This window comes from Mus caroli, unplaced genomic scaffold (genome assembly GCF_978045245.1).
Source record: "Mus caroli unplaced genomic scaffold, Mus_caroli_1 scaffold_4, whole genome shotgun sequence".
Classification (NCBI taxonomy): Eukaryota; Metazoa; Chordata; class Mammalia; order Rodentia; family Muridae; genus Mus; species Mus caroli.
Window position 1 is genome coordinate 30,064,207 of NW_028227259.1, and position 20,956 is coordinate 30,085,162.

Below are 20,956 nucleotides of genomic sequence, written 5' to 3' on the forward strand. Positions count from 1 at the left end.
CATATATATAATGAAAAAAAGCCTTCACTTAATAACACTGACAAGCCATGACACATAATTACTATTAATATTTTTGTTCTCTTTCTCCTGTTTCCAGGACTGCGTGTACTATCTGAAGTTATAATTAATTTCATAACCCAACCATTTGCCCACTATGACAAGATCAGCTTTTTAGACAATTAAAGCTTGTTGTAAACAGAATTTTAATAGTTATGTAATGTTTCAGGGAATAGATTTATGAAAATTTAACCAGCTGTTTTCCTGTTGACAGCCAGACTATTTATAGTATCCCATATTATCAGTCACAGAAGACCCCTGTACCCAAATGCTCCTGAAGTGGAATTATCTAGTCAAAAAATATCAACAATTTTTTAAGTCTCTTAATTTGTACTTGCAAAATGTGCTCTGAACATCTCATCATCCATTTTGATTGCAACCCTGCCAGATGAGGTGAGCACACATTCACTTCAGAGAGATTATGCTAATTTTGTGATTCTAAAAAGCCTTTGCCAATATAATTCAATTCGGTCTCTGCTTAAATCAGCTATGTGTGGTTACAGTCCACAATTAATTAAATATGTGCATTTTAATAGTAAATTTGATATTTTCTATGAATTAATCCTGTCAATATCTTACTTGTTAGTTGTCTGGTTTAGTCTCCTGCCCATTCTTCTTTCCATGGCTAATCAATGAATGGTTCTGTCAACCTGACAGAATGTAGAGCCACCTCAGAAGGGAGCTCTTCCCAGAAATGCCCATGAGGGGTTTTCTTGATTGGGTAAACTAACTTGGGAGGACCTTGCCTGGATGTGGGGAGCCACCTCAGGCTGAATGGAAAGAAGGGAGAAGCTGATCCCAGGCATGCAAGTGTTTATTCATTGGCTCTTGACTTGAATGTGACTGGGTGCCTCCTCACAGTGATGGACTGTAACCTGGAACTGTATATTTTAAAGTAAACCTTTTTTCCTCTAAGTTGCTTATGTCAGGCATTTTGTCATGGCAACCAGAAACAACACTAAGTCAGCCTCCCAGCCTGTAGCTCCAAACCCTTCTTAGCCACTGTATCCAAGATAGGGGACATCTGGGATTCATAGTGATCCCAGACTTCTCCCTGGGGATGGTGGTGATGGGCAGAGCCCATCAAAAGAGGCAGAACCACAGGACACAGGAAGTGCAAAGAGGTCTGATGGTCTGCAGCCTGGGGGAGTCCCTGAAGATGGATCAGAGTAATGGTGCTCATCTCCTCACACAGAGGAGGGGAACAGAGCATGTGTCACACACTGGGGAACCTGGAGGGAATTCAATGGAGGAGGAGGCAAGTCAGCTACAACCCACTTAACATGTCCAGTGTCACCAAATCACACGCTTGGTGTCAGCACTCAGTTTCCCTTGACTAATGTCACCATTCCACCACACACACATACACACTGTCACCGCACACACAGTGTCACACACAAGCTGTCACATACACACACACATCCACTGTTGCCCTCATGCACACTGTCACACACACACAGTCATTTATACACACACACACACTGTCACCCATACATCCACTGTCACATTCACATACTGTCTCACACACACACACACACACACACACACACACACACACACACACTGTCATCACATACCCAGTACCATCAATATACCCCTTAATCCTAGTGTCACCATTCTCATTCATATCTCTAGTGACCATTTCACCCCCCACCCCCAATGTCATTATTTTGTGTCACATACCTGATGTCATCAGCATGCATGACCTGCCTGTACAATCTAGTCTATTCAACCAGGGACACTTGAGTGACATATCCCTGGTACCATTTCCATTTTGTTAAAATTCAGTGACTATTCATATTTGGACAATGCACCAAATATTCCACAAACACTCTACCATCTTAGGATGATCCAGAAATCCATTCACTTCTTTGGAGTCAGAGGATGCTCTTAGCAATTGATGAGGCTTGAATTTAGTTACAATACAGAAATATGTGTGTGGTGCAACTACACCTTGGATGATATTCCAGCAGTCAATAAAGCCGTCCGTTTCTCCCTGTGTCTGTTCCAGGGTCATGTGTCTGTGTCTGTGTGCAGGCCCTCTCCCTCTGACACTGAGCACTGGGCTGTGCTAAGAGCAGGTGTTGTCTGTAATCGCTGCTTATTACAGATTTCCAGCTGAGAGGGGCAGCAGCGACTAGCATGGGGAGCTCATGGTCACCTTGCACTGTATCAAGAAGGCTCACACCTGCAGTTGACGGGTCTCAGGGCACCTGGACAGGACCTAAGAATGATTACTGCTATCAATTATCCAGGCCCTTCAAAAACAACTGACCCCTGAGCCACATTTGTCTTCTTCAGAGTAAGGATGACTCTGGCCCTTCTGCAGTGTTAGGATAAGGGAGGAAGAGAACTTGAGCTGTTGACTCAACTCTAGCTCCTAGCAAATCCTAGCTCCTCACCTTTGCATGAAGGCCCGTGCTTAGCTGTGCTGTCAGTGCTACAGTGGGAGGGCTGAGTCATTGTGATATGACATCACAGGATTATATACATAAAAATGCAAAATGCTCAGAGCCTCGTCTGGAGAACAGTAAATGCCAGATGAGTGTAAAACACACTTGACTCAAAATCTCTCAGTGTCCAGCAAATGTGTGCAGAAATGGCAGTTGTTATTTGGGGCTCACTGGTGTGTGCTTCTCTGATATAGCAAATAGCAGAGAGACTGCACACAGCTCTGTTGCAGAAGGACTTAGATGCACAAGGTAGGTCTCTACTGGCTCAGTAACCTCCACCTTCATGGAGAGAAGGCAAAATGGGGCCAAAGGTATTGCAATTTGGCTGGAGAATATAGGCAATTCTCCTTCTCATAGCAGGAGACTACCATGAAGCTCGATGGCAAGATATGACTCCAGACCTAGAGCTCTTGAGCACAAAGGCCTAAAAAGGATGAAGCTTTCTGGTCACTGCTGTTGTCTGCAACTTGCCTGAGTTGATCCAGGCTGCTCAAATGCCATGTGTGGAATGTGTCTGGCTTCTCTGGATCCAGTATCAGTAAGACTCTTTGTGCAAACTTCAACTATTTGCACCTCATGAAGGAAAAGTGCATTGTTACCCCAGGGCAGGCAGGTGCTTTCACCCATGAGCAAGGTGCCCAGAGACCTCAGGGTAGAGCCCTTCTGAAGCTCAGCTATGATGCTGCTGTGCAGCCTTTGCTGGCCCATCAACTCCTTGTCTTTTCCTTTGTCTCACCACACATACAGAGTGGACTCGGTCTACACTAGCCTGCTAGTGTTTCCCTTGTGAGGCCATCTTTGATTCCCCCTTTGGACTGTCTGAACACCAGGATCCAATAGGCAGAAGTAGCTTGGCCCTGTTGCCTGACTTAGCTTTGAGTGTTGCCCATCCTTCTTGATGAGTCCTTGTGGTCAATGTGCAGGTTAAGCTTCCATCTAATGGCAGTGACGTGACAGGATATGCGGAGACTGTTGGTGTGGCCCCTGATTGAACACACTTGATTACTTTACCCACTAGACATTCCTTTTTCTATTTCTTCCTGAGTAGATTTATCTTCGTCTTTGCAGCTGCCCACTGTAAAAGGCTTATGGATCACCACATGGCAGCAAGAGTCTCCCTCAGTGACCAAAATAATAAAATCTCAAGTTTTCCTGTGGAAAACGTAGCCATGCCACCTCCATAAATCAGAGTGTCAATAGCTGAAGCCAGCCTGAAATGAGCCGTAACCACACAGATCTGTGCATCAAAGACAGGTGGGGTTGCCTGAAGCAGTTGAGGACCTGCCCTGGGATGCAGATCTATTTCATCCATAGTCCCTGGAGTGGAGAGAGACAGGGGGCAGAAAGGGGAATGAGTGGGGCTAAGGGCACATAGTCATCAGAAGTTTCAGCTCTGAAAGACAGAAGCCTGTCTAGAACTGGAACCAACCAAGAAGGGCATGTCTCCATATATGTGGTGTGCAGTGTTCAGCATCCAGCATAGATGAATCCAGGAACTCGTGGTAACCTAGGGCGGGTCTCTTTTTTGTCCCCCTTTGGCCATCCCACAATGGATCTCTTCTTCACCCTCTCTATCCATCCTGCTGTCCCTCTCTTGTAATTAATTCTCTCTTGCTAGATTCCTGGGTGCTCATGTTACATCACTACTAACCATCCTCCCCATGTAGTCAGAAAAGACAGATACATCAGTTACCCAGAGCTGTATCACTCCAGCTCCTGGACTCAAGGGCAAGAAGTAGGCAACCTGGGCTCTCTCTGAGGCTGAGAGACTGAACCACCCAGGGAGTCAGGAGCCCAGCACCAAGTGTCCATCTCTGCTGTTCTATTCAAGAAATAGAATCCTTGAAACACGCATACCTAGACTACATACCAGTCCAGTGCCCAGAGGAAATGTTGGCAGTATGCAGTCAGCCTCCCAGTGTAACTCACAAGACAGAGGGGGAGAGGCATTGAAGTTTAAAGGAAATGGTACAGTTTAGCAGATTCTCCAGAGCCATGACCCAGGTACATGCCAGGCATTTTGCTAGTACATAAAATCACTGGCTCAGCAGCCGTGATTGAGCTGAGGATTCCACCAACAGTTACTCTCAATGCAGGCCAACTGGGTATCTTCCTGCATGAAGGGTGGGGGTTCCCAGAAAGGTCCCTGGAAATATTCCCTTTGTACGTTTGCCAGCACATCAGAGGTGCACAGAACAGCTCTAGATGCCTTGGCCCTGAATCCTACAAAGGACTATGGCTGCCAGTGGAGAATGCTGATACTTCTGGTGACTTATTTGATGCTGATGCCTTCTTAGTAACATATGAAACCAGGCACTAAAGGAGTGATAACCTCCAGGGGTAAATAACTAGACAGACTATATGAAGAACATGGGGCTGAACCAGGGATGGTGGCCCTGGGTGGGATGGATGTCTGTCAGGTACTGCCAAGGACTGTGTCTCAGGTGGCTGGCAGTGCTGGCTGATGAATGGGGCAATATAGGTCCCAAAGGCACTTTTGCAAGTGGCCCCAGTTTGAAGCTGAAGAGCTACATGTATAGGAATAACTCCAGCTCCTTGTGACCACAGCCAGAGAGAGCAACCATTTTCTATGTCATGTTTAGTGTATCTGAAATGACCTTGTGATTTCCACACCTGACCTGCCTCTAGTGATCTCTGGTAAGCATGCCACTGTGCTCTCCTAGACTCCTCGATGACTGTCATCCCCTTACCTATGTCCAGAGCAGCATCACCTGTGGGGAGTCTATCTGCCTCACCCTACTCTCATGGCCATGGTCCTCCCTCAGCCAAGCTGACTGCTCTGCTTCCCACCCAATGCGTGGTTATGGAGATCAGCTCTCACTCCCTCTTTTAGAACAGCCAGGCACTGTGAGCTCAACTGCCCTCAGGAATCCCCCGCTGTCCTCAGACAGAGGCACAAGATTACTAGTGTCCCTTTAGGAACCCCAGTAGCTACCCTTACATCTTCCTTAGCTCCATGCCCATCTTCTGCCGTGACCCTGCCATCCCAGTCCTCTTGGTTCCTCTGATGAGCATCCCCTGACTGGTCCAGGCCTCAGCAAGTGCAGTCCTCTCTCCTGGGATGCTCTTACTCTCATATCTTAGCCACACCCTGTTAACCTTCTGATCTCACTTCAGAATGACTGTCCAAGTAGACCTGCCAACCCTGCAGATGAAATGGATAACACATCTCCATACCTGTCTTTAGGGTGCTTGTAGGTCTCTCCCAGCAGTTTCCAAAGCCTGCTAAATCCCGGGAAGCCTGTCCAGGTCGTCCTGTGGTCAGCCTATGTCTCACAGGCCCACTGTGAGGAAGGAAGTTTATAAACCATTCCATTCCAGTGGGTCAAGGACTGAGAAAGAGGCACGGTAAAGACAGTCTGACCATGAATCTTTCCAGAGGTCACTACCCTTCCCCAGCGCTTCCCAGAACCAAGAGAGTTCAAAAGCCACGGAGGAGACATGCCTACCACTAAGGATCTCAACAAAGGAGAAAAAGTCTTCTTTTCCAGGCCCCACTCTGAGAAAAATCGCAGGACCTTCCATACCTGCTCAACTCAAATATTACACAGAGAATTGTAATGTATTTATTTTCAAATTCTAAGGGGAAAATCATGTCAAAACAGCACACACTGATGGTAGAGATACTTAGTTTGACGAAAGAGCAAGACTCTTGATATTGAAGTGCATAGATGTAATATTTCTAGTGCTTCCAGTGACAGCCCGGTGGTCGCAGCCATGGGAGCAACATTTACCACAATGTTATTGGCACTAGGTATAATATAAGGTATTGGCAGCTGCTGGAAGAAACCTACAAGCATCCCAAGGACAGAAAAGGACAAGTACTCTGAATGTTGTAGGGAAAGGCAGAGGAGGATGTATTCAAGCAGGAGAAAACCAGGGTTCTGTGCTCAGAACTGTGCCATAAATGAGGAACATAAGCTGGGCCCATGATACTGACTTAACAAGTGACCTTTAAATGTGTTCAGACCCTCCATGGCTTTGTCCTTTATCCTTACCAGCATGGCAGATGTGATTGGCCATGTTTTATGGATGGGATAATTAAATGGCAGAGCAAGTAAGTGGGGGGTTACCACATCCTGCAGCTACCTAGACTCTGAGAATTTGAGTCATTACAAAAATTATCTAGCTTCTCAACTTTAGTACATGGCCTAAGAAGTATTCTTAGGGCTGATGCTATTAATATGGAATTCATTAAGATTTGCCAAGTCTTCAAAGCTATCATGACTAAGAATTCATGTTTATATTGCCCATATATGGAGCCGTCTGCTCATGACATTGAGGTCTGTACCTTGGGGATGATTTCCAACCATTTGGAGCAGCTTCCATGAGAAGCATGTGTGAACATATGCGTGTAAATCTGTATGTCATTGCCGTCTTGGTTCTCAGGCCTGCTGCTCTCCTGCGTCCCCAGGAAAGCATTAATGCAAACCTAGCAATCATCTCCCTCCGTGCTCAGGTAGCTGAGCTCACAAGTACTGGCATATGTAGCTGAAATGTAGCAGTGATATTTTACTTCCAAAAATCTTTTCTTTTCTTACTGATTTTCTCTATGGTAGTTACTTTTATATTTATGGTGTATGTGTATATGTGTGTGTGTGTGTGTGTGTGTGTGTGTGTGTGTGTGTGTGTTCAGATTGTTAGAGGCTTGGCATGGCAGCAAGTATCTTTGCCCACTGGGCTATTTATTTGGTCCTATTCATGATAATTTTAATAGATACAGACATGGACATAGATATATCATCTCTTTTGGGTGTTTTGGGACACACTGCAAATCGCTGCCAGTAGTAGCTGCTCTATTGCACAACAGAACAGCAGCTCAACCCTTCTACCTCAAAGTGAGTTTGTATATAGCCAAACATGCTCATCCCTCCAAGAGTGATCTTTTTGCATTTAATTAATGCAAAACAAATGTTCCCATGGAATCTGCTGGCTGCTTCCTCGTGGTCTCTGGTGTCTGCGCACCATGAGGAAGAGTGCATTCAGAGTGGTAGTCAGCGTTGTCTTTATTCTGACTCTGATAAGTTGGGAATCAAACTAGACTCCGTGTAGTACAATTTCTTTCCGTCATCACAAGCACACCAGTGTATTTAGCTTTCTGTGCAAGTCTTTGATCTGCTTATTCATGTTCTTTAACCACACATATATGCAAAATAAGCATGACTTGTGATTTCCATTTATAAATATTTATTCCAGGAAAATAAGTCACTGACAAGGTTTTTCATATAAAAATGCACACATTTCTATTGCAATTTAAAACAACAGGATATACATCAAATAACCATGGGACAAATAATACACTATGTTGGGGCTTAAGAGATAGCTCACCTGTTAAGAGGATATACTACAGTGAGCCCAAGTCTGTCTCTGTTCTGGCTGGTTTGATGTCAACTTGGCACAAGCTGGGGTCACTCTGGAAAAAAAAAAAGAGCCTCACTTGAAAAAATGCTCCCATTAGATTGGTCTATGGGCAAATCTATGATGTATTTTCTTGATTGATGCTTAGTGTGCGTGGTGCTATCTCTAGGCAGGTGACCCTGGGTTCTATAAGCAAGCAGGCTGAGCAAGCCATGAAGGACAAGTCAGTAAGTATCCTTCCTCCATGGCCTCTGCATTAGTTCCTGCCTTAAGGTTCCCACCTTGAGCTCCTACTATATCATAATTGGATATGGACTGTAGCAAGAGGAAGTGTAAACAAAATAACCCTTTCTTTTCCAACTTGCTTCGGTCATAATGTTTCATCACAGCAATACAAACCCTCACTCTGGCTAGTTCCCAGCACCATAGCATACAGCTCACAACCACCTGTAACTCCATCTCCAGGAGATATGTGCCCATATTCCTCCTGCAAGACAAGAGGACCCTTGTAAGTGAGTGTGGATGTGACCCTGCCGTTTATTCCCTGGAAACAAGCTGGTCTGGGTTCTAGTTACAAACTAACAGAATGGAAACCTGCCCAGGCTCATGCTGAGCGAGGAAAGGTCTTATGATCACAGTCAGTACATTCACAGCTGCCTCCAGTGTCTATGGCTGCTACCAGCACCCACCATTCCTGTCATCCAAATGCACTTTCCATATACCTTATGAACCATACTGTCCACCAGGAGACTTGACATTCTCCTCTTGCCAACTTTCCCGACAACAGGAACAGAAGATTTGCTGGAGGCCAAGTTCTGCAACCAGAGTTTTTCAATTTCCAACACATCACTGGTGACTCTAACTTGCCCTTCCATGGCTGAAACCTCACCTAGAACTAGAAGTGGTCTTTGGAATTTGAACAGAGAACAAGGCCATCAAGCAACATCAGTTGACCAGCAGGCCTGGTCATGGCTGCAGGAATCTTTGCTCAGCTTTTCTCTGACTCCTCCCACCGCCTTCACTGATTCTTTTGTGTGTGGTGTGACAATAGCATGAGTCAGCCATGGAGTGTTCCCTGCAGCATTACCAGACCCAAGAAAGATCTTGAAAAACACACAACCTGTTTATGATTATCACTAAGACAAAAATCATGGTTCTTCTACAGTTCTCCAATCTGCTTCACATTAATCTCATGCCTCTTGTGTCCAAGGATGCAACTATGAATGCAGCCCAAGAGAAAATCGTAAACTTAATTAAAACACAAGAAAGGCTGTTTTTATTTCTACTTTTGGTGGTTTTGTAACCTGATTACATAGTCCTCAATCATAAGTTTTTAGATGACAGTGTGTTGCAGTGTCAATGAGCTGGAAAAGTCTTTACAAATAATTCCATATGACATAGCACATCAGTTGAGGAAGGGTCAGTAAAGCCATGTTTGATTAAATAACTCAAGAAAAAGAGCTGAGTGTACCAGGAGAAGCAGCTGGAGCCTCCCTCACCACCTGGAGGCAGTCTCAACATTTGGAGTCAATCTCAAGCCTTGGAAAGTTGTATGCAAGGTTGAATGAGGAAAGCTCAGGAAATGTGACCACTAAGGCTTTTAATTGCCATAGGGGGAGACTCTACTTTCATCTTTGATGAAACATGTTAGGTTCACTATAACTATTTCCCCTATGTGGTCAATAGTTCTTGCTTCAATCAAAATGGCCATAGTATAACTAATCCATTTTCTATAGGTATTTTTCTGGTTGTAAATGTTCTTGGGGATTTTAGATTCAATATAATCAGAGATGGAAGAAATATCGCTTCTAAGCCCTCTTCCGCACTGATATCAGATGAAACTGAGGCAAGTGGCATGCCCTAAAGATTGGCAGCCACCAGCTGGAGACCACTATCCAGGTTCTCCTTCAAGTCCGATGTCCTTCCTCTGTCATGAGGTACACCCATTGCTGTACCACCATCTTTTTTTTTTAATAAAACATTATTAAGTATGAGTCCCTTTTGGCCTTGATTTTCCAAGATTAAAAGTTAATTGTACACAATTATAGCAATCATCTCATCCCTGGTTCCTCATGTAATTAGCTGCTGTTTTAGCTGTGTATGTCTCTTTCAGCTGTACAGTAACCATCCTCAGCGCACACATACCTGCACTTTCCCTATAGTGTTATGTCACACACACAGATAGAGGGGGGGAGAGAGAGAGAGAGAGAGAGAGAGAGAGAGAGAGAGAGAGAGAGAGAGAGAGAGAGAGAGAGAGAGACTCCATTAGTTATAACCCAGATGATTCAGATTATGATTCTGATTAAATACTGGCAGAGCTTTCTCCAATGGAAAGAGGAATAATAGTGTCTCAGTTGGTGATCTCTTGCTGTGAAGAGACAACATAACTGCAACAACTATTATAAATGAAAATATTTAACAGGGCTTGGCTTACAGTTTCCGAGGTTTAGTCCATTATTGTCATGGTGGAAAACATGGCAGCCTGCAGTCAGACATGGTGCTGGAGAGGTAGCTGAGAGTTCTACATCTGTATTGGCATACAGCAGGCAGAAAGAGAGCCACTGAGCCTGGCTTGAGTTTCTGAAACCACAAAGCCCACCGCAGTGACACACTTCCTCTAACAAGGCCACATCTGCTAATCCCTGTCAAGTAGTGCCACTCCCCAATGACTAATTATTTAAATTTATGAGCTTCGGGGAGCCATTCCTATCCAAACTACCACAAATAGCTACACACAGGAAAGACAGATTTCTGGAGCCCATTCCCTTTCTGACTGTAACTAGGAGTCTCTGGTTGTTTCCCAGTTCCTGGTGCCTTCTCCAAGAAATTGAGAAAGATGCATGCACAAAAGTGAGGCAGCAAGTAGTCTTAGGAAGAGCAAGACACAAGCAAAAGCTTTAGAGACTTTGTCGAGGGAGGCAGTGGGTACCTAAGTGCAGAGTGCTTGAGGACCTCCACCATTATTACCTGAGGCTTTCTTTTATAGGGTCCTAGAGAAGGAAGAGCTTCTTGTTGGGAGTATAGCTTGGGTGGTTCTCTCTTTTGATTAACAGATAGGTTATGTAAGCTTTTCTCTACTCACAGGTTCTTTCCCATGATGCATCTGATTTCAGTCATATGCATGTCTACTTATGCATAGGCATGAGATGGCAAATACAGTATTCTCCCTAAAAATTCACTCAGAGAACACAGTTTGCCATACTGCACATGCAACTCAAAACCAGTCTAGGCTGTATCTGACTCTTAACTTGCAGTCTCATTGTGGTAGTTTGCATGAGAACAGCCATTGTAGATTCATACTTAGCCCTCTGTTGATGGAACTATTTGAGAAGGATTAGAAATGTGGCCTTTTTGGAGGAGGTGTATTACTAGGTGTGGGCTTTGAAGTTTCAAAAGACTGTAGCCATTCACAATGTGTTTTCTGCTTCCTGATTATATATCAGAATGTAACCTCTCAGGTGCTTCTCTAGCACCGTGTCTACCTGTCTGCTGCCATGTTCCATCACCATGTTGATGATGGGCTCCTATCCTTCTGGCAATGTAAGCTCCCTTCCTCCTGTAAGCTTCCTTGGCCATGCTGATTAATCATAGCAATAGAAACCATAACTAAGACAGAAATTGGTGCCAGGAGTGGGGTTTGTTACTTTTCTTTTGCTGCAAAAAAAAAAGAAAAAGAAAAAAATCATCATTTCCAAGGCACATTATAAATGAAAGCATTTAATTGGGCTTACAATTTTAGAGGGTTAGAGTCCATAATGTCAGAACAAAAGTATAGTGGTAGGAACACCTGAGAGCTCACACCCTGACTTGCAAGCAGAAGGCAGGGAGAGAACACAGGTGAGATTCAAGTCTTCTGAAATTTCAAAGCCCTACCCTAGTAACACCTACCCCAACAAAGCCATACCTTCCGATCCATTCCAAGTAGTTCCACCTATGGGAGAGTGGCGGACTAGGTATTCAAACATATGAGCCAAACTACCACACTCATATATATCTCAGAATGTGTTTGGAAAAAAAGCAAACTAGATGGAGATTCAGTAATAGCAAACCCAGCTCAGAGAGAAGAGAAAATCCTACTTCTCCTTGTGCAGTAAGACACAGTAGGGCCAAGAAGAAGGTAAATGACATACTAGGGCAGCTTCCCCAAGGAGAAGTGAGTGGGTATACTTGGGAAGCAAGAGATAAGCCTATTCAGAAGGAACTTGAGGTGGGAAATAACATAGCAGAGGTAAGCAGTGACTTGAACTTTTATCCCATTGTCTAAGGAGGAGGAAAGGGGGAAACCATTTTACAAAGAGCTGTTTGCTCAGCTGCTATACCTCAATGCCTGGAATAATTTTAATATGATTTTCAGGAGAAAGAATTGGGTACTCATCCATTCTCCTAACCTTATCACCAGAGCTCTTGCTAACATGAATAAAGAGGAATGGTGACAGGCTGTCTAAAGACATTATGAGATAATTTAGGCTGTGGTGCCCCCCTTCAAATAGCAGCCTGTCAGGTGGGAGAAACTGCAGTATGAGTCCACAGAGGGTCTACTCCCTTACCCACTAGAAAAATCTTAGTGTCCCTCTCTGCCCTGGTCTCTGACTAGAAGCTCTTGGAACAGCACCTGGAAGCATAAGATCTGAGACCTCTGCCTGCTGTGTGCCTAATGGGTAAAGAATAAAAAGCCAGCCATGTATGCCAGCATTGATGGGCCAGGAGCTACACCCCAGCAGTTCACCACAGACCCACAGGCAGACCTTCCCTACCTAATCACATCACCAGAACGCAGCACCCCTCCCTGCAGCTTGCTCCTGAAAAGCCAAGGCAGAAAGGACCTTAATTCCCATTACGACACATTTTATTTATGCAAAATACTAATTGGCTGCAGTCTGACTTGATTCAAAAAGCCATTGCCAGGTGGGTGCATAAAAGAAGCTCAAATTTAAGGGTTCATCTTAGGCAAATCTGTAAGAACAGGTGCTTAAATTAAATTAGGATTCGTCCTTGCTTCTGGAAGTTTTCCAGCTCATTTCAGGTTCAAGTGAACACATTAGGAAGCTGGAAGCCTATGCTGAAAACAGATAGCTGAAGACAGATAGCTGAAAACAGATAGCTGAAAACAGACAGCTGAAGAGGCTTCCAGGGACACTATGCTAAATTTCAATATGAAACATTCATGGGCCTGGTCATGAAGGCCTGTCATTCAGCCACTCAGGAAACTGAGGCAGGAGGATTCCAAGTTCAAATCCAACCTGGAGAATTTAGTGTAACCCTTGAAGTAAAAGTAAAAGGAAGGTGGGGGCAGAACTCAGGCAGGAGCCTATGTTCAACCCCCAGTACTATAAACATGGGAAACACTGAACAGTCAGTGGTTTGGCTTTTCTATAGTAAGTAAAATACCTTCTCTCAATAGTTTGCTGGAATTTCTTTAAGCAACAACAAAATCTGGCTTTACTTAACCCTGATCCATTTCTCTGACTGGTGTGGTCTACATACTGTGAAGTATCACAGACCAAGGTCCTAGAAACATGGGCAGAATTGACCAGGGCTCTGCACATAGCTTCCCTCAGTGTGACAGCTCAGGAGATGAGCTACTCCCTGAGCCACTGGATTTTAAGTTTGACTGTACATGAAAGTCACCAAGATGTACTTCAAAATGCTAGTGCATGAGTCCCACTCCAGAGAATCTAGCTGGATTTATGGTCTGAAAGATAGGAAAATTTAAAGCTCCCAGTGTCACCTGTTACGTATTGGATTCAGAGACCCAACTCTGTCCTGTCCCCTAGAAAACTAGCGGTGTACCCAAGGTCAAACTCTCTTTTGTGCCACAATATGACTGATTCTACTAGCATGTTGCCATCCCCCTGAAACCCAAGGAAATGGCCAGAGAACCCTGCCCATGGCACCAGGCCAGACCTCAGCTTGCTCATAGCAGGCTACTGCTTGTTAAGTCACTGCTCTATCTGCTCCCACTGTGTGGTCATGTTTGCAGTAACTCTCATCATTCCTGTAAGCCTCCTGCCCCTCTCCTTGGACCCACCCTCAGCAGGCCTGCATCTGACTGGGCTGCCACTACCCAGGCATTAATCAGCATCTCTCTGTAGCTGCCAGTCTCCTCCCTGCAGATCCCCAGAACCTGGTGTCCTCTCTTTTCTTCATTAATCCCCTCTCATAAGAATCTTGTCCCCATTCTCCACCTACCTAACCCACTCCACATCTGGTCTATCTGTGCTTTCATCTGGCCCTCCGGCTTCTCAATCTTTACTGATCCCTTGTGTTCAGGTCTCAGCTGAAAACCTCATTTTAGGCATTTTGGACCATGCTGTAACATAAATGACCCGTGAGGGCATTGTGCTGAGTGACATCAACCAGCTGAAGAAGGACAGATACTGCCTGGTATATGAGCAGCCATGAATGAATACTTTACAGACAGTTGAAACACAATGCTGGGGACTAGAGGTGGTGGAGAAGTATGAGTGGATGTGCTTTAAGGGACAGGTTGTCATCTGGGATGGTGGGAACATTCTGTGGATGGGCGGTACGATGGTATGATCACACAGCTTGGTGATGCTGTGAACTGTGAATTGTTAAGTAGCCAGTATAACTGCTTCTCACCCCTTTGTGAGGAAACCTGGACTACATTGGACTTGACTTCCCACATTCCCCATGTGTTCACCCTAGGATATTCCTTGTCAAGATCTGAATACCTAAAAACAAAGTGAGTACTATGGTCATGCAATGGTGCCCTCCTACTACCATCCAGCCTCATGACAGGCTTGGACAGGCACAAGACTCCCTCCCCACCTACCCCCAGCCCCTGTGAAAGCTAAGAGATATAAAGGGAGGCCTTCAGCCCCTTGGCCTGCAATTAAACCTCCAGGAAAACCCACACTGCTGAAATATCAATTCAATCCCAAGTACCATTGTTCCAGTACTCAGAAGTATCAAACCAGAAATTGTTCAATTGTAACAAGCCAGATGTTACATTGACAAACAAAGGTGACACTGGGTGAACTCTTCAGAGTTTGTCTTATCAATCCCTAAGTATGGATTATGTTGAAGGGGAATCAACCACCAATTATGCCATGACCACCTTTATTCAATCAAATACACACAGCAGGAGAGTAGAAGCCTGGCAGTTCACATTTAAGAACACCTAAGCCCACTCCTTACTTAATTCTGCTATCATTTCTTCTTTTCAAATTAGATATTTATCTTTGAGAACAACATCTACTACTGCGCACATGTTGGAAAGCAGGCAATCCGAGTGGTCTCTACAGGGAAGGAGGGCGTGATCTACAATGGCCTCAGTGACTGGCTGTATGAAGGTAAGACCTGGAGGGTGAAGAAGCAGAGTGTGTGCCTGCTGGGCAGCTGCTGCGGTGGCTGGAGTCTGTTTTTTAATTTTTCTTCTTTTCTCTTTGGCTCTAACTAGAAAAATAAACTTGGATTTCTTGAGAGTGGTAGAGATCCAGGTGAGCACTAATGGATGACAAGTGTGGGAAATCACAGGTGGCTAGGCATGGGACACTCACAGGTGGCTAGGCACGGGACACTCACAGGTGGCTAGGTGTGGGACATTCACAGGTGGCTAGGTATGGGACACTCACAGGTGGCTAGGCATGGGACACTCACAGGTGGCTAGGTGTAGGACACTCACAGGTGGCTAGGTGTGGGACACTCACAAGTGGCTAGGTGTGGGACACTCACAGGTGGCTAGGTATGGGACATTCATGTGGCAGATGTGTACATTCATGTGTGGCCACGAATAGGAGACTCACAGGTGAGGAAGGACTCATTGTAAGGGGCTTCACTGAACCCATTAATGCCTCTATGAAAGAAGAGGTGCTTCCAGGGAAAATTGTCAGTGTATCCCCAGTATAAATGTGTGTGTGTCCCTCCACCCACTCTAAGAGTTAGGAAACCTGTCTGCATCTGGGAGAGGACAGATGTTTTAGTTGCCTTGTTGGTGAGACAATAATTGATGTTGGTTCACAGCTTGAGGGTCCAGTCCACCATAATAGGGTAAGGTTGGTGACAAGAACGGTCACACTGCATCCAGAGTCACAAGGCAGAAGGTGAAGGACACCACCTCTCAGCTTACTTTCTCCTTTGTATGAAGTTCTGAACCTCATCCTAGGGAATGCTGTCATCTGGGATGGGTCTTATCCTCTTAATTAACCTGCTTAGATGATCCCTAATAAGTGTGGTTGAAACTTGTCTCTTCGGTGATCCTAAATCCTGTTGATAATCAATTTTTGCCATCAGAGCAAAATTAGAAAAGTAAATTAAATTCTTCTAAAGAGCCTAGTAGGCTCCTGGGACTTCTATAACCAAAGATCACAAAAGTGGATATTTAGACATTAAAATCTGTGTTCCAGGTTTTTGTTCAAGTCAGGCACCACAGGACAGTCTGTATCTGGCAACTCATGCCCAGCCCCCTGCTCACTGGCTCATTTTGATGCATCCTCAAAGGCCAAGGACAAGAAGGTCTCCTCTTGTTCTTTCTCATCCTTTTGTGAAGCAGAGTTTATTAAAGGGTATTTTATAATTCTTTGAGAATTCCATACGATGAGTTTCAATCACATTCACCCACCTCTTCTGTAAGTCTTCTAGCTCCATCTTCCTTTCCCTCCTCTCCCAATTCTATAGGGGTTTGTCTCCACCATCAAGGCCAATTTGAGCTCCTCAAATATTCTTGGGTGTGGCCTTCCACTGGAGTGTGGCAGGCACACTTGGAACTACACGTTAAAGAAGACGTCCTCTCACTCTTCCCCCACTCCACACCAGGGTGTGATCTGGCTTAGGTTTACAAGATCTTGTGCACACCATCACAACGACTGTGCGTTCATAGATATAGCTTCCCTGGTGTGTCTAAGAGACACTGTTTCCTTATGGGCAGCCACTGCCTCTGGCTTTTTGGTTCTTATCATTCTTTCTTTTTTGATGATCCCTGAGCTGTGGGTTGGGAGATATGCATATTTTCTTTAGAACTAAAATTCTGCAGTCTTGAATTCTCTACACCTCAGCTAGTTGTGAGTCTCTGCACTTTTCACCCACTGCAAAGAGAAGCTTTTCTGGTGAGGGGATGAGAAGTGCCTTAATCTATGGATAGAGCTGTAAGTCATTAAAAGTCAGTTTATTACATCTATTTAGCAGAGTACCTCCAACCTGTCTAGCCATGGGTTCCCATATAAGAAAAAATAAGCAATGTTTGTCTTACTGGGTCCAAATGATTGTTTCCAGTGCCATCCATTTGCCTGTAGATTTCATAATTTCTCTGCTTTTAATAGCTAGGAAATATTCTGTTGTGTAAATATAACACAATTTTACTATCCAGTTGTCAGCTGATGGATATCTACATAGTTTCCATTTTCTGGCTACTGTGAATAGGTCAGCAATGACCATGGATGAGCAAGTGTCTCTATAGTAGGACATAGAGTCTTTTGGATCTGTGCCCAAGAGCAGTATAGCTGGATCATGTGGCAGATCTAGTTCCAACTTCTTTAGGAACTTCCACACTGATTTTCATAGTGTCTAACATTTTGCACCCCCATCACCAGTGAGTAATTGTTCCCCTTACCCTAGAATATACCTACATTTGTCATGGTTAGGGTTTTCTGGTGATAATCACACTTGTGAGGGTTCCATCTGGGAACTTTTGTACCCTCTGATACCGTCACCTGGGAGGTTCAGGCTACCATACATGAATGTGAGGACCTTTGGCAGCAACCCACACTATGCCACAGAGGAGTCCAGAGAGGTCAATGGGGCATGTGGTCACTCAACCTCAGAGTCAGCTGCAGACTGAGTCTACTCACAACCCCATCCCTAGACTCAAATGACAGTTTAATGTGTCTCACCTCTCAGTCTGAGACCACATGCACATTGGGTGATTTGTCACAAATTGGATTGGGAAAGATCAGGGATGCTCTGGCTTTATGGGGTGGTACCATTTCCTCCTAGAGTTATGCATTTCTCAGACCTGGGCTTCTGCCTATGGTATGGAGAAGTGAGAATGTCACAGTACTCCGGTCGAGTCAGCCTGTCAGGCAGGGATGCTTAAAAGCTGCTCATGAGGCAAAAAGAGCTTCAAGGAAGCTCTCCTCTTAGAGTCTAGCGTTCCCTCCTACCCATCCATTAATTTTCCATTCCCACGTTAGTCTAGTGTATGAATCCACGTGTTCTCTTTCAGTATTTTTCTATTACAAGTGTCTTTTAAGATTGAATTCTGACATAGCTAAAGCCTTTCGCAGGGTTCCAACAGTCCTAGAACATCCTTGATCAAGACCATGGGCTTGAAATTTAGTAAGAATGTAAAAGTTAAGTCACTCCCTTACACAGGAATTTACCATCACTAAGGAAGAAAAAAGTTTCAGACCGAAGGAAAAACCAGAATAGATACTTAGAACTATAGCGAAGTTACACCCATACACATGTATTTATAATGGCCTAAGGGAAAGGTGGACTATACAATAGACTAAAATAGGAACTATGGCAAGGGCACGAAGCCCTTGACCCTGGCTTCTAAGATTAGTGAATCTTAGATAGAGCCCTTGTTGATCCCAGTTGTTATCAATGAATTCTATCCCAGGTGGTTCCTGTTAGACCTTTTGTGTTTACATTCCTCTGTTTTATGTAAGATTCTGGTTACCTCATTTTGTACCTTGCGGGTATGTCACCCAACTTTCTTATTGTCTTCTGTATAAAAAGTCTGATGCTCGAGTTGTAAAAATACATTCAGATTCCACACGACCTCTCCTGTGTGCATCTGTCTGTCACCCATCCTACGCTTTGCCCACCGGAGACTAGAGACCTGTTCCACGCAGACAAAGGGACCCAGAGGGTCTGCGACATGAGAAGACTTCCCAACACAGCTCCCTGAAATCTTGACCTTCAGAAGATTGCAAGCACGGCCAGATGTGTCATGTTCCCCAGTTACAATGTGGTACATGTCTGATATCCTCAAGTTCCCTGATACCTTTTCTGTCCACCGAAAGCACGCTCTGCTAGAGATGCCAGCATTCCTTGTGTCTGTCTGGTGAACAAGCTGGAAGGAACTTCCACATGCAGGCAAAGTCTCCAGCCATTATCCTTAGGGCACAAGTACTACACAGAGCTCAGATCACTCTTGAGAACCCAGTTTCCAGGTTGCATCTGAGACCCAGAAGAATCAACTCTGAGACTTTGTTCCCTGGGCCCATCCTGAGGGAACAGATGGGGTAAAACAGATGCTGGGCTGACCATATCCAAACTTGCTCTGTACAGAAATGACCCTGGGAACAGCTACCCAAGGTCACCACAGCTCCATCCAGATTAATCTGGAATGGCTGTGTTTGTGCACTGAATGCAGACCCATGTGTACCCAATAATCTACAGGAGAGACCATCTCACATACCATATTAAATTGTCAAGAGAGAGGCCCCTGCAGTCCTTTGCTCTCTGCTCAGGAGAAAACCAAAAAGCCTTTGAGATACAATCAGAATGGAACACTGTTAGTACCTGCCTTGTGAGAAGCTTCCCTAGGCACGTCCAGCCCATGGAGATAATCAGGAAAGCATTCCTAAAGCATAAACTTACTTAAAGCATCATGAGATATTTAAAAGTTTTCTTTCACTACTTGACTGTGCAGATACTACGTACAGATTTTCTAGATGGTAAAGGGACACATGTGCCTACCCTTGCCTATATGTGATGCCTTCCAAATCTTGATCAAGTATGTTATCTATCTTGCTCGGGTGGAAAACTGAGAGGTTAATGGAGAGGCTGTGGGGTCATGGGGACCCAGACAGGATGTCCAGCATAACCTTGTAAAGATCTTTCACTTCCAAGAACTCAGCATGCTCAAATAACATATGGGAGTAGGGAGGGCAGTGTGGCTGTGAACAGAACAGATTTAGCACAACATGGCAACTGGCAGGTACTTAAGGGTCATATAATTTAAAAAAAAAAAACTGTTATACTAACAGTGGATGTATTCATTATTGTTGTTTTAATTAGTCACTTGTATTTTTATTACAAAGTAAATAACATGGTATCTGTTCTAATGTCATGCTGTTATTGTAATAAAAAAATCTCTGACCCAAAGCAACTTAGGGATGGGAAAGGCTTATTTCTTATAGGTCAGAGCCCATTGTTGAGGAAAGTCAGGGCAAGAACGCAAGCAAAAACAAGAAGCAGAGTCCATGGAGGAATCCTGCTTGCTATCTTGCTCACTGCCTTGTGGTACTTTTTTTACATGCCCCAAGGCCACCTGCCTGGGGAATGGTGCCTCCCACAATGTGCTGGGCCTTCCTACATAAGTTAACTATCAAGGCAATCTCCCACAGATATGCCCACAGCCCAGTCTGATCTAGGTAAGTCTTCAGCTGAGGTTTCCCTCTCGGATAACTCTCAGTTGTGTCAAGTTGGTAATTAAAGTTAACTAGGGCAATGTATTTTTAAATGATCAAAAGAGAGACTGAAGCATTCAGGCAGGATTTCCCAGGTGGGACATTCTGTTACAGTATAGAAACTATCTGCCCTGGACTTCATGGAAGGCTAGGGCAAGCTGAGCTCCTTGAGGGCCCCACAGAGAAAGGCCTTGCTGCAAAAGCCTCACTCAGCTCACTCTGTAAATAACCTCCTTAATAACACGTTTGAAACATCTTTCTCAGTACCTTCAAAAAAATTTAAAATTCATTGCTTTGCCATTTGAGTTTAGCTTTGCCTTGGCAAATCTGTTGAAAAGATTCTTTCTTTTCTTCAAGGCATTTACAAGAAATCATGTAGATATGTTAACAGAGCCCCAAGTATTTTAAATCGATCTCTTGGTGATGGGGCAGCTTAATCTGCTTAGCCTCACTCCCTGAAATGTTCTACATGCTGATGCTCAGACTTCTGAAACTGGGAACCTGGGAGCCCTGAGGGATATTGTGTCCTTTTTTTAATAACAGGAGAACAAACTTAGAAGATTGCCTTTGCCTAATCGGTGACTTAACTGTTTTATTTCCAGGCTCTTCCTTCAGAGGGGGCTGGAGGTGGATGCAAGAGATTATACTCAGAACATCTTCCGAGGGCCCTGCTTGCCTGGAAGGGTT

At 44.5% G+C, this 20,956-nt stretch overlaps 1 protein-coding gene across 4 annotated transcripts in view; it reads left to right on the forward strand.

The window, feature by feature from the left end:
- Positions 1–20,956, forward strand: part of Dpp6 (dipeptidyl peptidase like 6) — an 830,048-nt gene that overhangs the window by 688,349 nt on the left and 120,743 nt on the right. For all 4 annotated transcript variants that reach the window (XM_021163979.2, XM_021163976.2, XM_021163978.3 and 1 more), the window contains exon 8: positions 15,085–15,205. In XM_021163979.2, coding sequence (XP_021019638.1) covers positions 15,085–15,205 — 121 coding nt within the window. The remainder of the gene's footprint in view (positions 1–15,084; positions 15,206–20,956) is intronic.